Source organism: Mastigoproctus giganteus, chromosome 5 (assembly GCF_048544385.1).
Source record: "Mastigoproctus giganteus isolate SK-2022 chromosome 5, ASM4854438v1, whole genome shotgun sequence".
In the NCBI taxonomy this organism is placed as follows: domain Eukaryota; kingdom Metazoa; phylum Arthropoda; class Arachnida; order Uropygi; family Thelyphonidae; genus Mastigoproctus; species Mastigoproctus giganteus.
Window position 1 is genome coordinate 204,911,849 of NC_143579.1, and position 15,944 is coordinate 204,927,792.

Genomic DNA, 15,944 nt, shown 5'->3' on the forward strand with positions numbered 1-15,944 from the left:
GATAATGGCTGCACTTTACCTTTTTTACTGATGTATAGTGCTGTAGTTCTAATTTAATTTTTTTAACCTAAATTATGTTTCATACTTGAGCAGGATGGAGTGTTATTAAAAGAAATTCTCCTATGAATCCAAAATTTGTATTGTCAATAATGCAACAAAAGTGAGGAAATTAATGTTGCAATTTGGCATTCTGATGAATGAAATTGAGTGCTTCATGAGGAATAGAATAAATGCCCTCAAGGGAATTAAATCTGGGGACTCAAGAAGTACTAAATTGTCCAACTTAATTCTAGGGCTTACTCATACATCTGGTTACATAATGGGATCACAGAGAAAAGGACCTCTCCCACAGAAAGTAGTTATTCCTGGTAACTCTACTATCAAGGAGACAGGAATACAATATGCAATTAGGATAAGTGAAACAGTCCAGAAACTATATTTGGCAAAGCAAAAATGTTTTTGTTGTTGTTGTTTTTTGGAGCATTAGCAACTAAGGCCATATTGCTAAGGGAATATGCGGTGGTCATTCCCTGACCTTTCCGCATCCTCCGTATTTGGTGGTGACGGGCTCGAACCCCGGTCTAATCAAGAAGCGTGTGCTAGGCACTGCTGCTCCTTCCCACCTGGCTACGGAGGCGTCCGGCAAAAATGTTATACATGTAGGTATAACATTATTTATATATGTAGGTATAACATATTTGATACTGTTATACATGTAGATACTAATAATATTGAGCACAGACAATATGAAGCTTTACTTCAAAATTATGAACTGATGCTGAGAAAAATCAATGAGTTAGGGCTGAATTTGAAAGTGTCTGCAATTTTGTTAAGGCATAATAGGTTCATAATAACAGTAATGTCAAACAATTCAGCTTTGAGGGGATTGTTACTAAACTGTTTTTACAGAAGTGAGGTATACTTGCATGGAAGGAGTGAAAGAATATTTATTGAGGTTATCAAGGAAGTGTTCAGTGGCTTGAAAAACAAATTTGGGTGGGAGAGTTATGTATGTTAATGTATTAACACATATTGACAGTTTAATTGTAGCCAAAAGTGAGGGGGAATGCTTCTTGCATTGCTTTATTTGGGATGTGCAAGCGAGTGAGTGTATACTTGGGAGTCACCACAGGACATAAAATTATATGGACTGTGACATCAGATATCAATATTTGAAACATGGTATCATTCTGACACAGAATTTGAATATGAATTAAGAAGCACACAGCTTCTAAACAGTACAACCAATAGTCATGGGTTGCCAGTATAATACTGAGTCATACTAGGGAAAACAGTCATTGGAAAAACAAAAATGAGAGGAGTTTAAACACTCTGAGTGTTTAAAATTAGAGTCCTGATCATAGAAAGTAAATGTTTCCAGTTAAATGGGAAACAAAAAATATGGACAACTTGTACTTTAATTTTAAAAATACTGTCTTACTACACAATATTTTCAACAATAATCTTAAATAGTAATCAAAAATACAGTATTCCACCCTATTTTCTTAAAAAATTATGAGAAGTAAAAGCTACCATGGAAAATAAAACCATTCTTTCCTAATTATTATATAATTTTTAGCATTGTTTGCTGGATATTTAAGATTTTAATAAATATATCACAAAAGGTATTCCTTATAATTTTTCGAACATGATAAATGTTATTGTGCATATCAAGAATAGGCACATTTTAATTATCTTTGTTAATTTTGCGAATATCAGTTTGAAGAGTTCATTAAAAATAATATGGTTATATCTATAAGCATGAAGTAAAAGCCTTTACAATTGTAAATGACAAGAGGAAGCAAGTATTAATTCTATGAAATACAAACTAGAAGCAGCAGTGAACACAAGGTATTTATTACAATTTGGAACGCTATTATTTATACTGATGGGAGTTGATTTTCTCAGTTAAGAGTTATGTGTCTATCAACATCTCAAAAGGAAAGATTTTCTCTACCCATTTGCATCTCCCAACAAATAATTGTGCTATTTCTGTGAGTAACCAACCAGTATGAGAAAGGTAAAATTGCTCAAGCACAGTGCAGAAGGATCCCTTACTAAAAATTTGATTTTCTAACGGTTGTTTCCAAGAAATACCGAAGTACCTTTATGGAAAAGTGCTGCAGAACTTTTCTCCATCTTCTATGATCTGATAAATTGGATTTCGTCTTAATGTGTCCATTCATATAAATCTAATTCTAGTTTATTCCAATTGAAATGGTGCAGAGGAATGATTGTAATGATTCTGCATAGTTCAGAAAAATGATGTTTGCCACTGATTGCATAAGATTGGGGAGAGAGAGAGAGAGAGAGAGAGAGAGAGAGAGAGAGAGAGAGAGAGAGAGAGAGAGAGAGAGAGTTAACCGAATATTAACAGTATAAATTACCACAGAATAAACACGTACAGTATTTTTCTATTGCAGGTATCTATTTACTAATACCTAGGTCTTATAGGTATACATACAATGTTATTTAACTGAAATCTCTTTATAGGACTACAGAAATAAGAACTTATATGGGTAAGTATAATGTAACCTGTAAGCCCAATTATTCTTAAATTGGGGGAAAAAAATTTAAAAATTACATTTTAATTCATGGTGTAAATTATCCTATAAAGAATGAAAAGAAAAACCTTAAAAAAAAAAAAAAAAGCATATGATTAAAAATGGTTGGCAATAAAGAACCTCCAAAAAATGGTTTTCCACCTAGGCTTATTTTCTACATAATACTTAACTGTATTATGAATACTTAATAATTACTTTACCCTGAAAGTGTTACTGGGTAATTCAACTCGAAGTCAATGCTGTATTTCACAATCAAGAATTTTTGTTATCTTTTCTGAATGACTTGGTCCATTCCATTTCTTTTACTTTTAACATAGCTTACAACATGAAATGTTTGAATACCTATATTTTATGTTTAAGGAAAATATTACGTCAATGAATTGTTATTTATTGAAAACATAACATTATATGATAATCTTATATAAAAATGATGAAATCTCTTTTTTTATATATCAATGATAAATACACACCATACGCATATATGTACTATACATGCATTTATGTACAAGGTATGTGAGACAAAAACAAATGTGATTTGTTTCGTAGTACCAACTTGAAGGAGTATGGTGATTATTTTATTCATAACAGTTGTTTTGATCAAAAAATCATCAATGTACAAAGTTCATTGTATAATGTCCCTAGAAGGCAAAAAAGAACTTAATGCTTGCATTTCTTTTCCATGATAAATGATGATCAGTTAAGGTGATTATAACTGGACTACTTGGAGAAGAAAAGTTATCTTCAACACTAAAAATAAACAATCAAAAATTTTTGAGTTTTGCACTTAAATGTAATCCTTTATTATACATCTACAACAGAAGTGACACAGCATAGCAATATAGAATGACATAAAATATAAAACATACCTTATTGTTGTTGTTGCTCTGGAGGTTTAATGGCACATAAGCTGCTAAGGCTATAATGTGCCTCACACATACCTTATATTCAACAAATAACAGCTAAACATTAATGACATAAAAACTTCCCTAAAATATATTTGGCATTACAATAGATGATCCTTATAGCTATCATATGGAGAAATTTAATAATAATAATAATAATAAAATATATGCATGTTTTATAAACTTAGATATACCTAGTGGCAATTAAAATCCACAACCCAGACTTCATGGGATTGATAACTATGATGTTAATTATATGCAGTAATAAATGACCAGGATATTTATTAGAAAATATGAAAAAAAAAACCAAACCAAAAAAAAAACAAAAAAAAACCTTTTGAATAAAATTATGACTTTTTGGTATGAAATAGGCCACTAAGTCAAAAAGGTATTTATGTAAGGTAGAATGTATAAGGATAAAAACTAAAAGTATCATTTTAAACTTATCTATGCAAATTCAAGGATTTTAAATAGTTAACGTGATTGTGATGGATTAAAATTTGACTGAGTATATGAAGTTTAGGTAATTGGCTAAGAAAGCCAAAAGGTAAAAGATAAATGTCTTTCACTGGTAAAAAGGTCATCGTCATCTTAGTTTATTTACAAAATATAATGTAGATAGGGAAACAGCATAAATAAAAACAGAAAATTTTTTTACAAGCAAATCAGCAGTTCTGGCGTAAAAAATCTGGTAAAAGAAAAGTCTATTATGAGTGACTATAGTGACTATATCAATTATAATCATAATAGTAAAAGTCTATTATGATTATAGATTTTTAACTCCACTCACTTAAATTTTTACACTTGTTTATTAATTACGAAATAAGGAAATACTCTTTTCAAAAATGCAATACAGTCTGTCCTCGTATAGCACGATAGTTGCGTTCCTAGAAACCCTCGTGCAATGCAAAATCGTGCAATATAAACAACAGGCCCTATGGGAAAAGTAGGGTTAGGTGCCGACCACCCAAGATTGAACACACATTTGGAACCAAAACATTACCAAACACAATAAATAATCGGGTAATTTTAATCGTTATAAAATACTTACATATTTTATAACGATTAAAATACGTAATAAAAATAATATTATATTATAATAAAGTATTTTAGTATTTTTTAATACTAAAAAAGTATTTTTTACGGATAAAATACGTATTTTATTCGTAAAAAATTTATTATATTAAATAAAATAGTCGTAATAAAATACTTACGTATTTTATAATACGTAAGTCGTAATAAAATATTGCTAATGCTTTTGCTTCTATCGTAAGCAAACTTGCTTTTTGTTTGATTTTCTATCCAAAGAGATGACAGCCGTTCCATCTCTTCCAATTTCTTTGTGTCTTAATCTAATGGATTTTAATTACACTTTGAGTTGTTCCCGCTATGAAAGTTGTTTTTATTTTCTCTGCATTCTTTGTAATTCTCCGCGTTGCCTCATTTAGGTCTGTAGCACGTGCAATATCACATGGTCTTTCATTTCGCTCAAAGCGTTTCACAATTTCATATTTTTTCTCTATCGACAGAAGCGGACTGGCCATAAGCCTTACGGGGGAAACCACGGTGGGCCGGAGGCTGGTGTGATTTTGGCCATAAACCGTAGTATGAGGCCACTACAAATTTTCCCGGGTAAGAATTTTTGATCCAGTCCGCCTCTGTTTATCGATATTGCTTCTTTTTTTTTTCTCTCTGAATCTGCAGTGTCTTAGCCAGGACGCTTCCTTTTCACACCTTTTAAGTATTTTACTAATTTTTAGGGAATAAAGAACAATTACAAACGAGGTGGCACGCTTGATACACAGAAACAAAGCTGCGCGCGTGTAGCAACTGAATAAACAACACCGTAAAGGCCGAGATACACTATTAACACCTCACATTTTACTAAAGCACATTTCTGGGGGTTACTACCATAAAACAATAAAAACAATTTCCAGTTGCGTTTCTGCTAGTGGAATCTGTTATAAACTGGTAGTAAACTCCATCTAATTGCATTTGCGATTATATCGATAGCTGGAATTGTTGGTTTTTACGTTATTATGGTGAAATGTGTTTCTCCTGCACTGATATAAAACACATAAATACATTTTCAGAATCTTCTCTTCATTCCTATCGTGTTGCGTTCAGTTGGGGTGATTCCGCATTCGACTGCCATTTCTTGTAAACACAAAGGCGAATCGTGTATAAGCGAATTCGTGTAATGCAAACACGTGTTATACGAGGACCGACTGTACTAATAACATTCACTCATAATAATCAATATCAGTTAATAAAATCATGATTTCGCTTATTCAATTCAAGGCTGTGCACTTAAACCTGAAAAAAAAAAAAAAAGAAAGCAAGGTTGTTCTTTAACCCTGAGCTGGGCATGTGAGGTCTCTGTGACACCAGCTTTCAAACAAACACAACAAAAAAAAAAAAAAAAAAAAAAAAATTTTGATTTCTCTATTGAAAAATTTCAGAAATTTCGGTTAGTTTTCATGTAAACAGCAAAAACACAGGAATGAAATGCTACTATGCCTAACTGCTTCTTTGTGCACAAAGAAACAACCTGCACACTCTTTACAACAAATTTTTATTATTATTATTATTTTTTAATAATTATATATATATATATATATATTTTTTTTTTTTGATTTGGTAGTTGTTGGCGCATCGGCTTCTGTGGCCATATTGCACCTCCCAAGGTTTTTGCAGTACTTTGATCCAAGCCCGAGGCGGGAATCGAACCCGCGACCTTTGGGTTGCCGGGCAGGTACTTTACCCACTCGACTAGCCCGGTCGGCAATAATTATACATTCTTTCTTCAGTGTGTATTGTATTTACTAACAAAATTTCAAAAAATTCATCTATTTTTTTGAAATTGGAAGCATCATCATAAACTGAAAAAACTGGTGTCAAATAGATAGAAAACATCACTTTTCATACTGGATAAAGGAAAGTTTGTGTTACATAAATTGCTTTCTGAAAAATATTACTTTTAATTAGAATACTAAAGCATCTTTCCTAGATGTGTAATTGATCTTGTGACAAAAAAAAAAAAAAAAATAAACAGGCTTTATTTGATTGGATGAGCACATTATAAGCTTCTGAAAACTGTTGTCAAATTGAAATCTTCAAAACCACTTTCATTTGTACACAAAGGAAAAAAAAAAGTGCTTGCTTTTCACAATAAATTGTTTTTTGAAAAAAATTATTATATGCCCTTTCTTCAGTGTATATTGCATCTATTAACAAAATTAAGGAAATTCATCTATTGGTAGCTGCATTATAATTTTCAAAACTGTTGTCAAATAGAAAACACCATTATGCTCGCTGGATTAAAAAAGAAGTTTGTGTAACTTACATAGAATTGTTTTCTGGAAATTAGATTTATACAGTCCCTTTCCTGGATGTCTATTCGACCTTACCACAAAATTTCAATAAAAAATCTCTATTGGAATCTGCATTACAAACTTCTGATAACTGGTATCAAATTGAAATCTCCAAAGCCACTTTTATTTGCCCCTGAAGAAAAAGTGCAGACTCCTCACAACTAGATTTTCTTTTTTAAATAATAATAAAAAACGATACAATTTATACATTCTTTCTTCAGTGTGCATTGTATCTATTAAGCAAATTTCAAGGAAATTCATCTGTTAGCAGCATTATAAATTGCAAAAACCGATGTCAAATAGAATATGCCACTCTGTAATTTAGACTAAGATGCATTTAGGGCTAAAGCCTCAAGCTGCGAGCAAATTTAGCCTATGTATATATTAAGTGCAATAGCATCATTAATACACAGCCTGTTTTGCCATCATTGCATCACTTGGGTACCTACCCACCCACCGAAGAAGGGCCAAATAGCCCTGAAACGGTGCAGTCTGGGTGGTGGTATCTATCTGAGAATAAGTAGTAACATTAGTCTTCTCCTTAGGTGAAGCGTTACTTATTCGAAGTAGTGCAATATCATGGCAACTCATTGTGGAGGTATTCACAATATGCGATATAACTTAAAACGATGCCGCCTTACAAATATTCTGTTTATTCAGAAATGGCTGTGTATTAATGATGCTATTGCACTTAATATATACATAGTCTAAATTTGCTCGCAGCTTGAGGCTTTAGACCTAAATGCATCTTAGTCTAAATACATCATATACCATCAGGCATCTCTCATATTGTGGAGTTATACTTCATAACTGTTTTGCCATCATTGTATCACTTGGGTACCTACCCACCCACCCACCCACCCACCCACCCACCCATTGAAGAAGGGGCAAATAGTCCTGTAACGGTACCGGGGGGGGGGGGGAGCCTGATGATGTCCAGAGTTTCCAAGAATAGGTAAGAACAGCCTTCTCCACTGGGGAAGCGTTGCCTATTTGAGGAGTTTATGAGTTTTTGAGTGGTGTGAATTGAAGGAGTTACTGTCCCTTTCATTCTTCTACACCGTTTCTTTTCCTCTTCCACTCCTACTATTACTTTCCCCTCTACCTTTTTGCTTTTCTAAGTCTAATAGGGACAAGTGGATAGTTGAGTTATTATCCCACACATATACAAAATAGCCCTGTAACGGCACCAGGGGGAGCCTGATGTCCGGAGTTTCCAAGAATAGGTAAGAACAGCCTTCTCCACTGGGGAAGCGTTGCCTATTTGAGGAGTTTATGAGTTTTTGAGTGGTGTGAATTGAAGGAGTTACTGTCCCTTTCATTCTTCTACACCGTTTCTTTTCCTCTTCCACTCCTACTATTACTTTCCCCTCTACCTTTTTGCTTTTCTAAGTCTAATAGGGACAAGTGGATAGTTGAGTTATTATCCCACACATATACAAAATAGCCCTGTAACGGCACCAGGGGGAGCCTGATGTCCGGAGTTTCCAAGAATAGGTAACAACAGCCTTCTCCACTGGGGAAGCGTTGCCTATTCGAGGAGTTTGAGTTTTTGAGTGGTGTGAGTTGAAGGAGTTACTGTCCCTTTCATTCTTCTACACCATTTCTTTTCCTCTTCCACTCCTACTATTACTTTCCCTCTACCTTTTTGCTTTTCTAAGTCTAATAGGGACAACTGGATAGTCGAGTTATTATCCCACACAAATATAAAATAGTCCTGAAATGGTGCCGTCTGGGTGGTGGTACCTATCTGAGAATAAGTAACATTAGTCTTCTCCTTAGGTGAAGCGTTACTTATTCGAAGTAGTGCAATATCATGGCAACTCGTTATGAAGGTATTCACAATATGAGATATACCTTAAAACAATGCCACCTTACAAATATTCTGTTTATTCAGAAATGGCTGTGTATTAATGATGCTATTGCACTTAACATATACATAGCCACTCTGTAATGTAAACTTCTTTTTTCATTCAGTGCTTCCCAACTCAAAATTCATGTACAGTACTAATGCATTATAGGTTTCAACAATGGTCTCATCATACCTGAACTGATTGCCAGTTGGCAATCAGTGCAGGTATGATGAGACTTTATTTATTGTAGACTGATTAATGCCCAACAAAATGCTGGCCAAACTCTCTCTCTCTCTCTCTCAGTGTAACTCAGGAATTTTTTTTTTTTTGGCTGGTGCAGCAAAAACCTCAGGCTTCCTTGCACCATATGGCTAATAATCATAATAATAATAATGATAATAAACTACAGAGCACCAATGTTGTCTTGAAATATGCCATCATTAAACAGTATAGAAGCAACCTGCTCAATCCCTTCCCCTCTCACCTGCAGATAATGCTTCAGCAATACCAGATTCATGTAAAAGTGAATGAACTAATTTCTGATTTAAGCAACCTTATAGCATGATGGCTAAGGACACATATGTTCTTTATGAATAAATTTATCTTGTAGGTAACCCCCACGATGCCCTATATTTAACTACTTTGATTGATCAAAGTAGTTAAATATAGGGCATCTTTAAATTACTAAATGTAATTATTCTTGTTCTCTAATACTGTATCCTTTAATATTGCCTCAAGCTATCCAATTCAATCTTTTTACTTTGTGCTAACACAATGTAAATTCCTAGTATCCAGGAATAAAAACAACAGATGAAAGTTTGTTCCAACAATCAGCCACCTGCTAACTGAAGGCAACCCTCCACATATATATCCTCCAACCATCCTTCCTCAATTTGAATTTATGCCCCCTCATGTGTGTGTGGTCATAGCAAGAGTAAGAATGCCATCAGTACTGAGCTTGCTCAATCATTCAACACCTTATACACTTCAATCGGATCATCTCGCAGATGCCAATAATCCAGATACTGCAATTTTCAGAATTCAAGCCTTTCTTAATAAGACCATCCTTTCATTCTCTTCACTAACCTTGTTGCCCTTCTCTGCATCCTTTCCAGCAGATTTACATCCTTCCTAAAATGAGGCCTCCAGACCTGTGTACAATAGGATAATCACCTCCTTATCCTTGCTAGCAAAGTTCCTGTATATCATTAACAAAACCCCATGAGCTGTCTTGGCAGTCTACCTGTCTGCATTGCTCAGAGAGCTTCATATCCAACTGCACAAATTACCCCCAGGTCTTTTTGATTTTCCACTACACTGAGAGTAGTACGACACAGTTGGTACGTTAATCCTGATTACCCATATGCAGTGCCTTGCATTTGTCAATGTTAAACTTCAAATGCCATTTTTTAGCCCATCTGCCTAAAATATTTAGATCATTTTGGTGTAGCTTACCTTGATTACCCTGCCAACCTTTGTATCAACTGAAAACTTAGATATTAAGCCTGATAATACCTTCATCAATATCATTAATAAAAATTTAAAACAACAATTGGCCCAGCACTGAACCCTGGGGAGTTCCACTGATAACATTAGTCCACAAAGAACAGTGCCCATTGATAACCACTCTGTCTTCTTCTACTTAACATCCCTTTATCAATAGCAGTAACTTGCCCTTAATGCTATATTGCTCCAGTTTATACAGCAGTCTTTTATGTATAACAGTATCAAAAGCTTTCCGGAAATCCAAGTATAGGATATCAAGAATATTTTTTGCATCCAGTTCCTTTATTACTGCATAACAGTATACAATCAAATTGGTTAGACAAGATTACCCCTTAACAAATCCATGCCAGTACTGCAGTATAATTGCATTCCTCTCTATTTTATCAAGTCCAATGTAACGGCAGGTGAGGCAATGTCTTTAGCAGTCAAACCTTGTAAATGTGAGATCCTTGAATACATTAGATTCAACTTATCTAATTTATGAAATTTTAGATGTCTAGAACATATCTGAAATTACATATCTTGATAACAATCTTATTGTTGTACTTGGTAATTTTTGGTGACTCACTTACTCAGGCCATAAATAGTTTCAAGTGACAAGGTCATCGTAAGGTAGTTAAAAAAAAAAAAAAAATGGAATAACAACAGAGAAAGAAGTAACAGCAAAAAATCTAAAAATAACACTTGATTCTGTAATTATCTATCATGACATACCTCAGAATAATGGATGATTCATTAAAGGCAGTGCTTATGGAAGTCCACAGATGTCAATGTTTTCCAAATATTGACCTGAAATGATTGCAAAACAGTGACTACAATGGCCTAGTTAAAAAAGAAAAACAAAAAGATACAGCAGAACATCATGAATTCAGCAACATTAGTATTAGTAGTGACAATGCTTATACAGCATAAAAAAAAGTGTGTGTGTGTGCGCCTTGTATGCACGAAAGATGTTTTATGTGAAAACATCTTTGACGAAAATCAGAACCATTTTAAAACTGAACAGCTAGAACCGAAGTTATGAATGAAGTAACATTTCTCATGCCCGGTACTTACTCTACCGAATCAACGTTAATGACATTAGTGTCATACTTCAATCCTAAATATTTAGTATGAATGATGTAATGTTTTATGCTCACGCCACCTACTTACTCTACCAAATCAACATTTGTAAGAGGTTAGTGAAATCCAAGCCAATAACCTAATTACACATATGATTGTAGCCATTTGCTGAACAGTATGATTGCAACAATACAAGTATTTGTATTGTTGCAATCTGCATTTTTGTTACATTCCACTGTTAGGTGCCACTATAGATGTTTTCACATAAATAATTTTCTGATTAGTTACTGAATGCCACACTGCTATAGCCCTTGTGTTCAATGACGTTGAAGTCAAATGCTGAGCGTTATTGAGAGTATCAAGCAAGCCAACCTAAGAAAATAAAGACAGAGGTAGCAATCAGTGAGCAAGAATGACAAAGACTGTCAAGATTGCATAAAAAGACAAACAGAAAAATCAAGCGTAGGATTTAGCAGTGCCTTCAACCAGTAATGCCGCTCCATCTAACAATGATGTACCCGAAGTGAGTATTAATTGTGCACAATGGAACACTTCTCCAATTGCGGAGCAGATGAGTTTAAATGATCAAGCTCCTTTTCCTTACACTGACTACTATTTACACGAGAATGCGCATTGAGAGTTTGAAAGGATATTTATGAAAAATGATTTCTGCTCTGTATGCTACATTTGCAATTGTGACTGAGGTTCGAAAATTACACAAAGAAACCAGCTGCTAAAGATATACCATTGATGCACACTGCATTTCCTGATGTTGACATTGCTGGGATCTTTGTGTGTAATAGTTGTAGAGGATCACTTAAGAACAATTAAGATCACTTAAACCAAACTAGAGCAGCAAAGCAACGGGGCGCAAAGTGGCAGGAGTGCTGTGAGTCGGGGGGAGAACTGAGGGGGCGATTCTTCAACGCATCACAGCCTAAAAAAATGTGCAACTTGTGAAATGTTTGCCAAATTCTCTGGAACGGAACATGATATTGCTATGGGGGGGGGATGTTTGTGTGTGTGTGTGCGATGTAAGGAATGTAAGGAAATCAGGCGACAACTCAGCGTTGTTACGGACCTATATGAGATGGGCGGATGCCCACGAAGGATCTAAATTGAGGGGACCCATCAAGCTCTCAGCTGCCCACATCAAAGCCAGAGCTTGCACTTGGTCATCACGCAACACAGCGGCAACCACCAAGGCAGAATGCGCTGGTCCCGCAGGAACTTATGACCTTCTTCCATTGACTAGAAATCCTATCCATAGTTTTGCTGATGATAGCACATTGCATTCCACTTTCCATTTTGAGAAATCTTGTCCTGCTCAATCAGCTTCAACTTCTCGAAACTCTGCTACCAATTCCTTAAATGCCGATCTTCAGGTAATTCTCCAGTGGGGCAAAGAAAACTTAGTTGATTTCAACCCTTCTAAAACTCAGTCTTGTCTTATATCTCGCAAAAAGGATTCTTCTGCTCCTATGCTTATCTTTAGTGACACTCCAATTTCTAGGCAAAATGATATATCTCTTTTGGGGATTACCCTGACTTTTAATCTCTCTTGGCACAAGCACATTACAAATATTGCTTCCTCTGCATCTAAAAAAATTGATTTTCTCTTTCGCTCTCAGTGTTACTTTTCTTCCAAACAGCTGCTCACTCTGTATACATCACAAATCCGCCCTACCATGGAATATTGTTCCCACATCTGGGGTTGTGCCCCCAAAACCTCTCTCAGGCTTCTTGATTCCATTCAGAAGAGGGCAGTTAGGTTAATTAATGATTCATATCTAACAGAGTCTCTCCACTCGCTTTCTCATAGACGTACTGTTTCTGCTACATGCCTCTTCTACAGATACTTCCATGGGCACTGTTCTTCTGAATTGGCTTCTATAATTCCCACTCTCTCTTTCAAAACGGTCCGAACACGTGCCGCCACCAGCCAACATCCATTTACTGTCCAACTTCGAACTCACAGAACCAACTTTTCATCTTCCTCATTTATTCATTCAACTGCCGTTTTCTGGAACAACCTTCCTTCATATGTATTTCCTGAAAATGACAATGTACAGAAGTTCAAGTCCAATGTCAACAAATATCTTCTTTTGTCTTCTCAACCTCCAACCCCAGCACGGTACTAAGTACTATAGGTTCTAATACCTCTCGTGTTTGGGGTTCACATAAAAAAAAAAAAAAAAAAAAAATATATATGAAATTTTCAAGGCTATTCAAATTTAATATTTAAATTTGATATTTCAATATTAAATTCATAACTATGAATCAATTTGGATAATAAAAGATAAAGGCACTAAAAATATTCACTAAACCATATCAAAAGAAGTAAAGGATAATTTTTTTAATATTAAAATAATCAGAAATGCTAGAAATAACCTAATTCTTCTGGCCACATGTCTCCAGGAATGAGTAGCGGATGGATCTGAAGAGGTAGAAGTACTGGCTACTGGCCCAGCAGTAGTTGTAGTGGTGGTAGTGGGGGAAGATGGGCTGCCTGCTGAACTAGTCCCAGGACTAGGTATTTCCTAAGTATAAAAAATAATTATTACATATCAAAAACACTATAAAAGTATTAAAATGTTCCACAATGTTAATAAAAATAAAAATAGTGAAAAAAGAGAAAAGAAGCAAATGTATGTAAGATAATGTTATTTCATGTAGCTATAGGCCAATAGGTCAGCTATAGGCCTAGGCAGACAATCAAACTTATTATAAGAAGCAAATAGAATATAAGCCGGCACACACACACACACACACACACACACACACACACACACACACACACACACACACACACACACACACACACACACACACACACACACACACACACACACACACAGTCAATATGCATCACCAGTGAAATCTAGAATAGTTGAATAACAAGTTGAACAATTATTGGTGATTTTGGCATGAAAATCTTACCATTAGCATTAGTAGAGGCATAAGATGCAATAAAGCAACCTTATAGAGCATCAGCCAAAAAAAAAAAAAAAAAAAACACCTTCCCATTTCATCTACCCATTCACTCCAAATGCTTGTCTAGTCCTGCCTTGAACTTATTTAAGTTTTTGACCTCCTCTACGACAGATGGAAGTTGGTTCCAACTATCAACCACCTGCTGGCTAAAGACCAATTTCCACACATCTATTCTACAATTGCCTTTCTTCAATTTGAATTTATGCCCCCTCAAATGAGTAATCTGAGCAAGAGAAAGAATCCCATCAGCAATGAGCTTGCTCAAACCATTCAAGGCCTTATACATCTCAATTAAATCACCTCGCAGGTGATCTAATTGAGATGTATAAGGCTGCAACTTGCAGAATTTAAGCCATTCTCGGTAACAGCAACAATTTGTTAAACCCATCAATCTCGTTACTCTTCTCTGCACTCGTTCCAGCAGTTCTACATCCTTCCTAAAATAAAGCCTCCATACCTGTACTCAAGGTGTGGCCTGACCATTTCCTTATATAAGGGGACAATCACTCCCTTATCCCTGCTTCCAAAATTCCTGTATACCATTGATAAGACACCATGAGCTATTCTTGCAGCCCATCTGCACTGCTCAGAAAACTTCATATCTGACTGCACAATTATCCACAGGTGCTTTTCATTCTCTACTACCCTGAGTGTAGTACCACACAATTGGTACGTTACTCTGAGATTACTGCTACACATAAGCAATACTTTACATTTGTCAATGTTAAACTTCAGTTGCCATTGCTCAGCACATCTGCTCAACTTTTCTAGATCCTGTTGCAGTAGTGTACTATCATTAACAACACTGCCAACCTTCGTATTGTCTGCAAACTGAGACATTAACCCTGACATACCGTTATCATTAACACTGATAAATACATAAAACAACCATGGGTGTCACCACTAATAACATTAGTCCACAAAGAGCATTGTCCATTGATTACCACTCTCTGTCTTCTGCCACTCAACCATCCTTTTATCCATTGTAGAAACTTGCCCTTAATGTCATACTGCTCCAATTTGTACAGTAGACTTCCATGTGCAATAGTATCAAAAGCTTTCCTAAAATCCAAGTATATGATATCAAAATTATTTTTTGCATCCAGTTCCTTTGTGACCACATCATAGTATCCAATCAAATTTGTCACACAAAACTTCCCCTTAACAAACCCATGCTGTGTCTGAACTATAACTGCAGTCACGTCTAGATGATCCTGCATTGCTTCCTTAACCAGTGACTCCATTATTTTCCCTGGAACAGAAGTTAAATTAACAGGTCTGTAATTACTCATCTCACTCTTTGTGAATTGGGGACACATTTGGACATCTCCAGTCCATGGAGACCTCCCCTTAGTCCAAGGAAGCTTTCATAATTATTTGTTTACTTCCTCTGCCACCTTCTTTAATATAACTAATAGATCCCATCCACCCCAGGTGCCTTTGTTATGTTCAATTTCAACAATTTCTCCTCAACTTTTCTCTCAGTTATTACAAAATCATTTAGCTAGTTTGATAAGCTTCTGTTCTCTACTTCCCTACAGACTTCCTCATGTGTGAATGTAGATGCAAAGAACTCACTTAGTCTGTTAGCTATCTGAGCACATTCATCAATGACTGAACCGTTGATATCAAGTGGACCAATCTGATTCATCCCCTTCCTTCTAGAGTTTACATAAGTAAAGAAGCCTT

The 15,944-nt window shown here is 35.3% G+C and overlaps 1 protein-coding gene across 1 annotated transcript in view; it reads right to left on the minus strand.

Moving 5' to 3' along the window:
- Window positions 1–3,281: 3,281 nt before the first annotated feature.
- LOC150086026 (ankyrin repeat domain-containing protein 13D-like) overlaps window positions 3,282–15,944 on the minus strand; it is a 204,548-nt gene continuing 191,885 nt past the window's right edge. Inside the window, exons 14-16 of the mRNA XM_090373656.1 lie at window positions 13,653–13,801; window positions 10,914–10,988; window positions 3,282–3,311 (exon numbers count right to left, since the gene is read on the minus strand). Of these exons, the coding sequence (XP_090229782.1) occupies window positions 10,967–10,988; window positions 13,653–13,801 (171 nt within the window). The 3' untranslated portion in view covers window positions 3,282–3,311; window positions 10,914–10,966. The remainder of the gene's footprint in view (window positions 3,312–10,913; window positions 10,989–13,652; window positions 13,802–15,944) is intronic.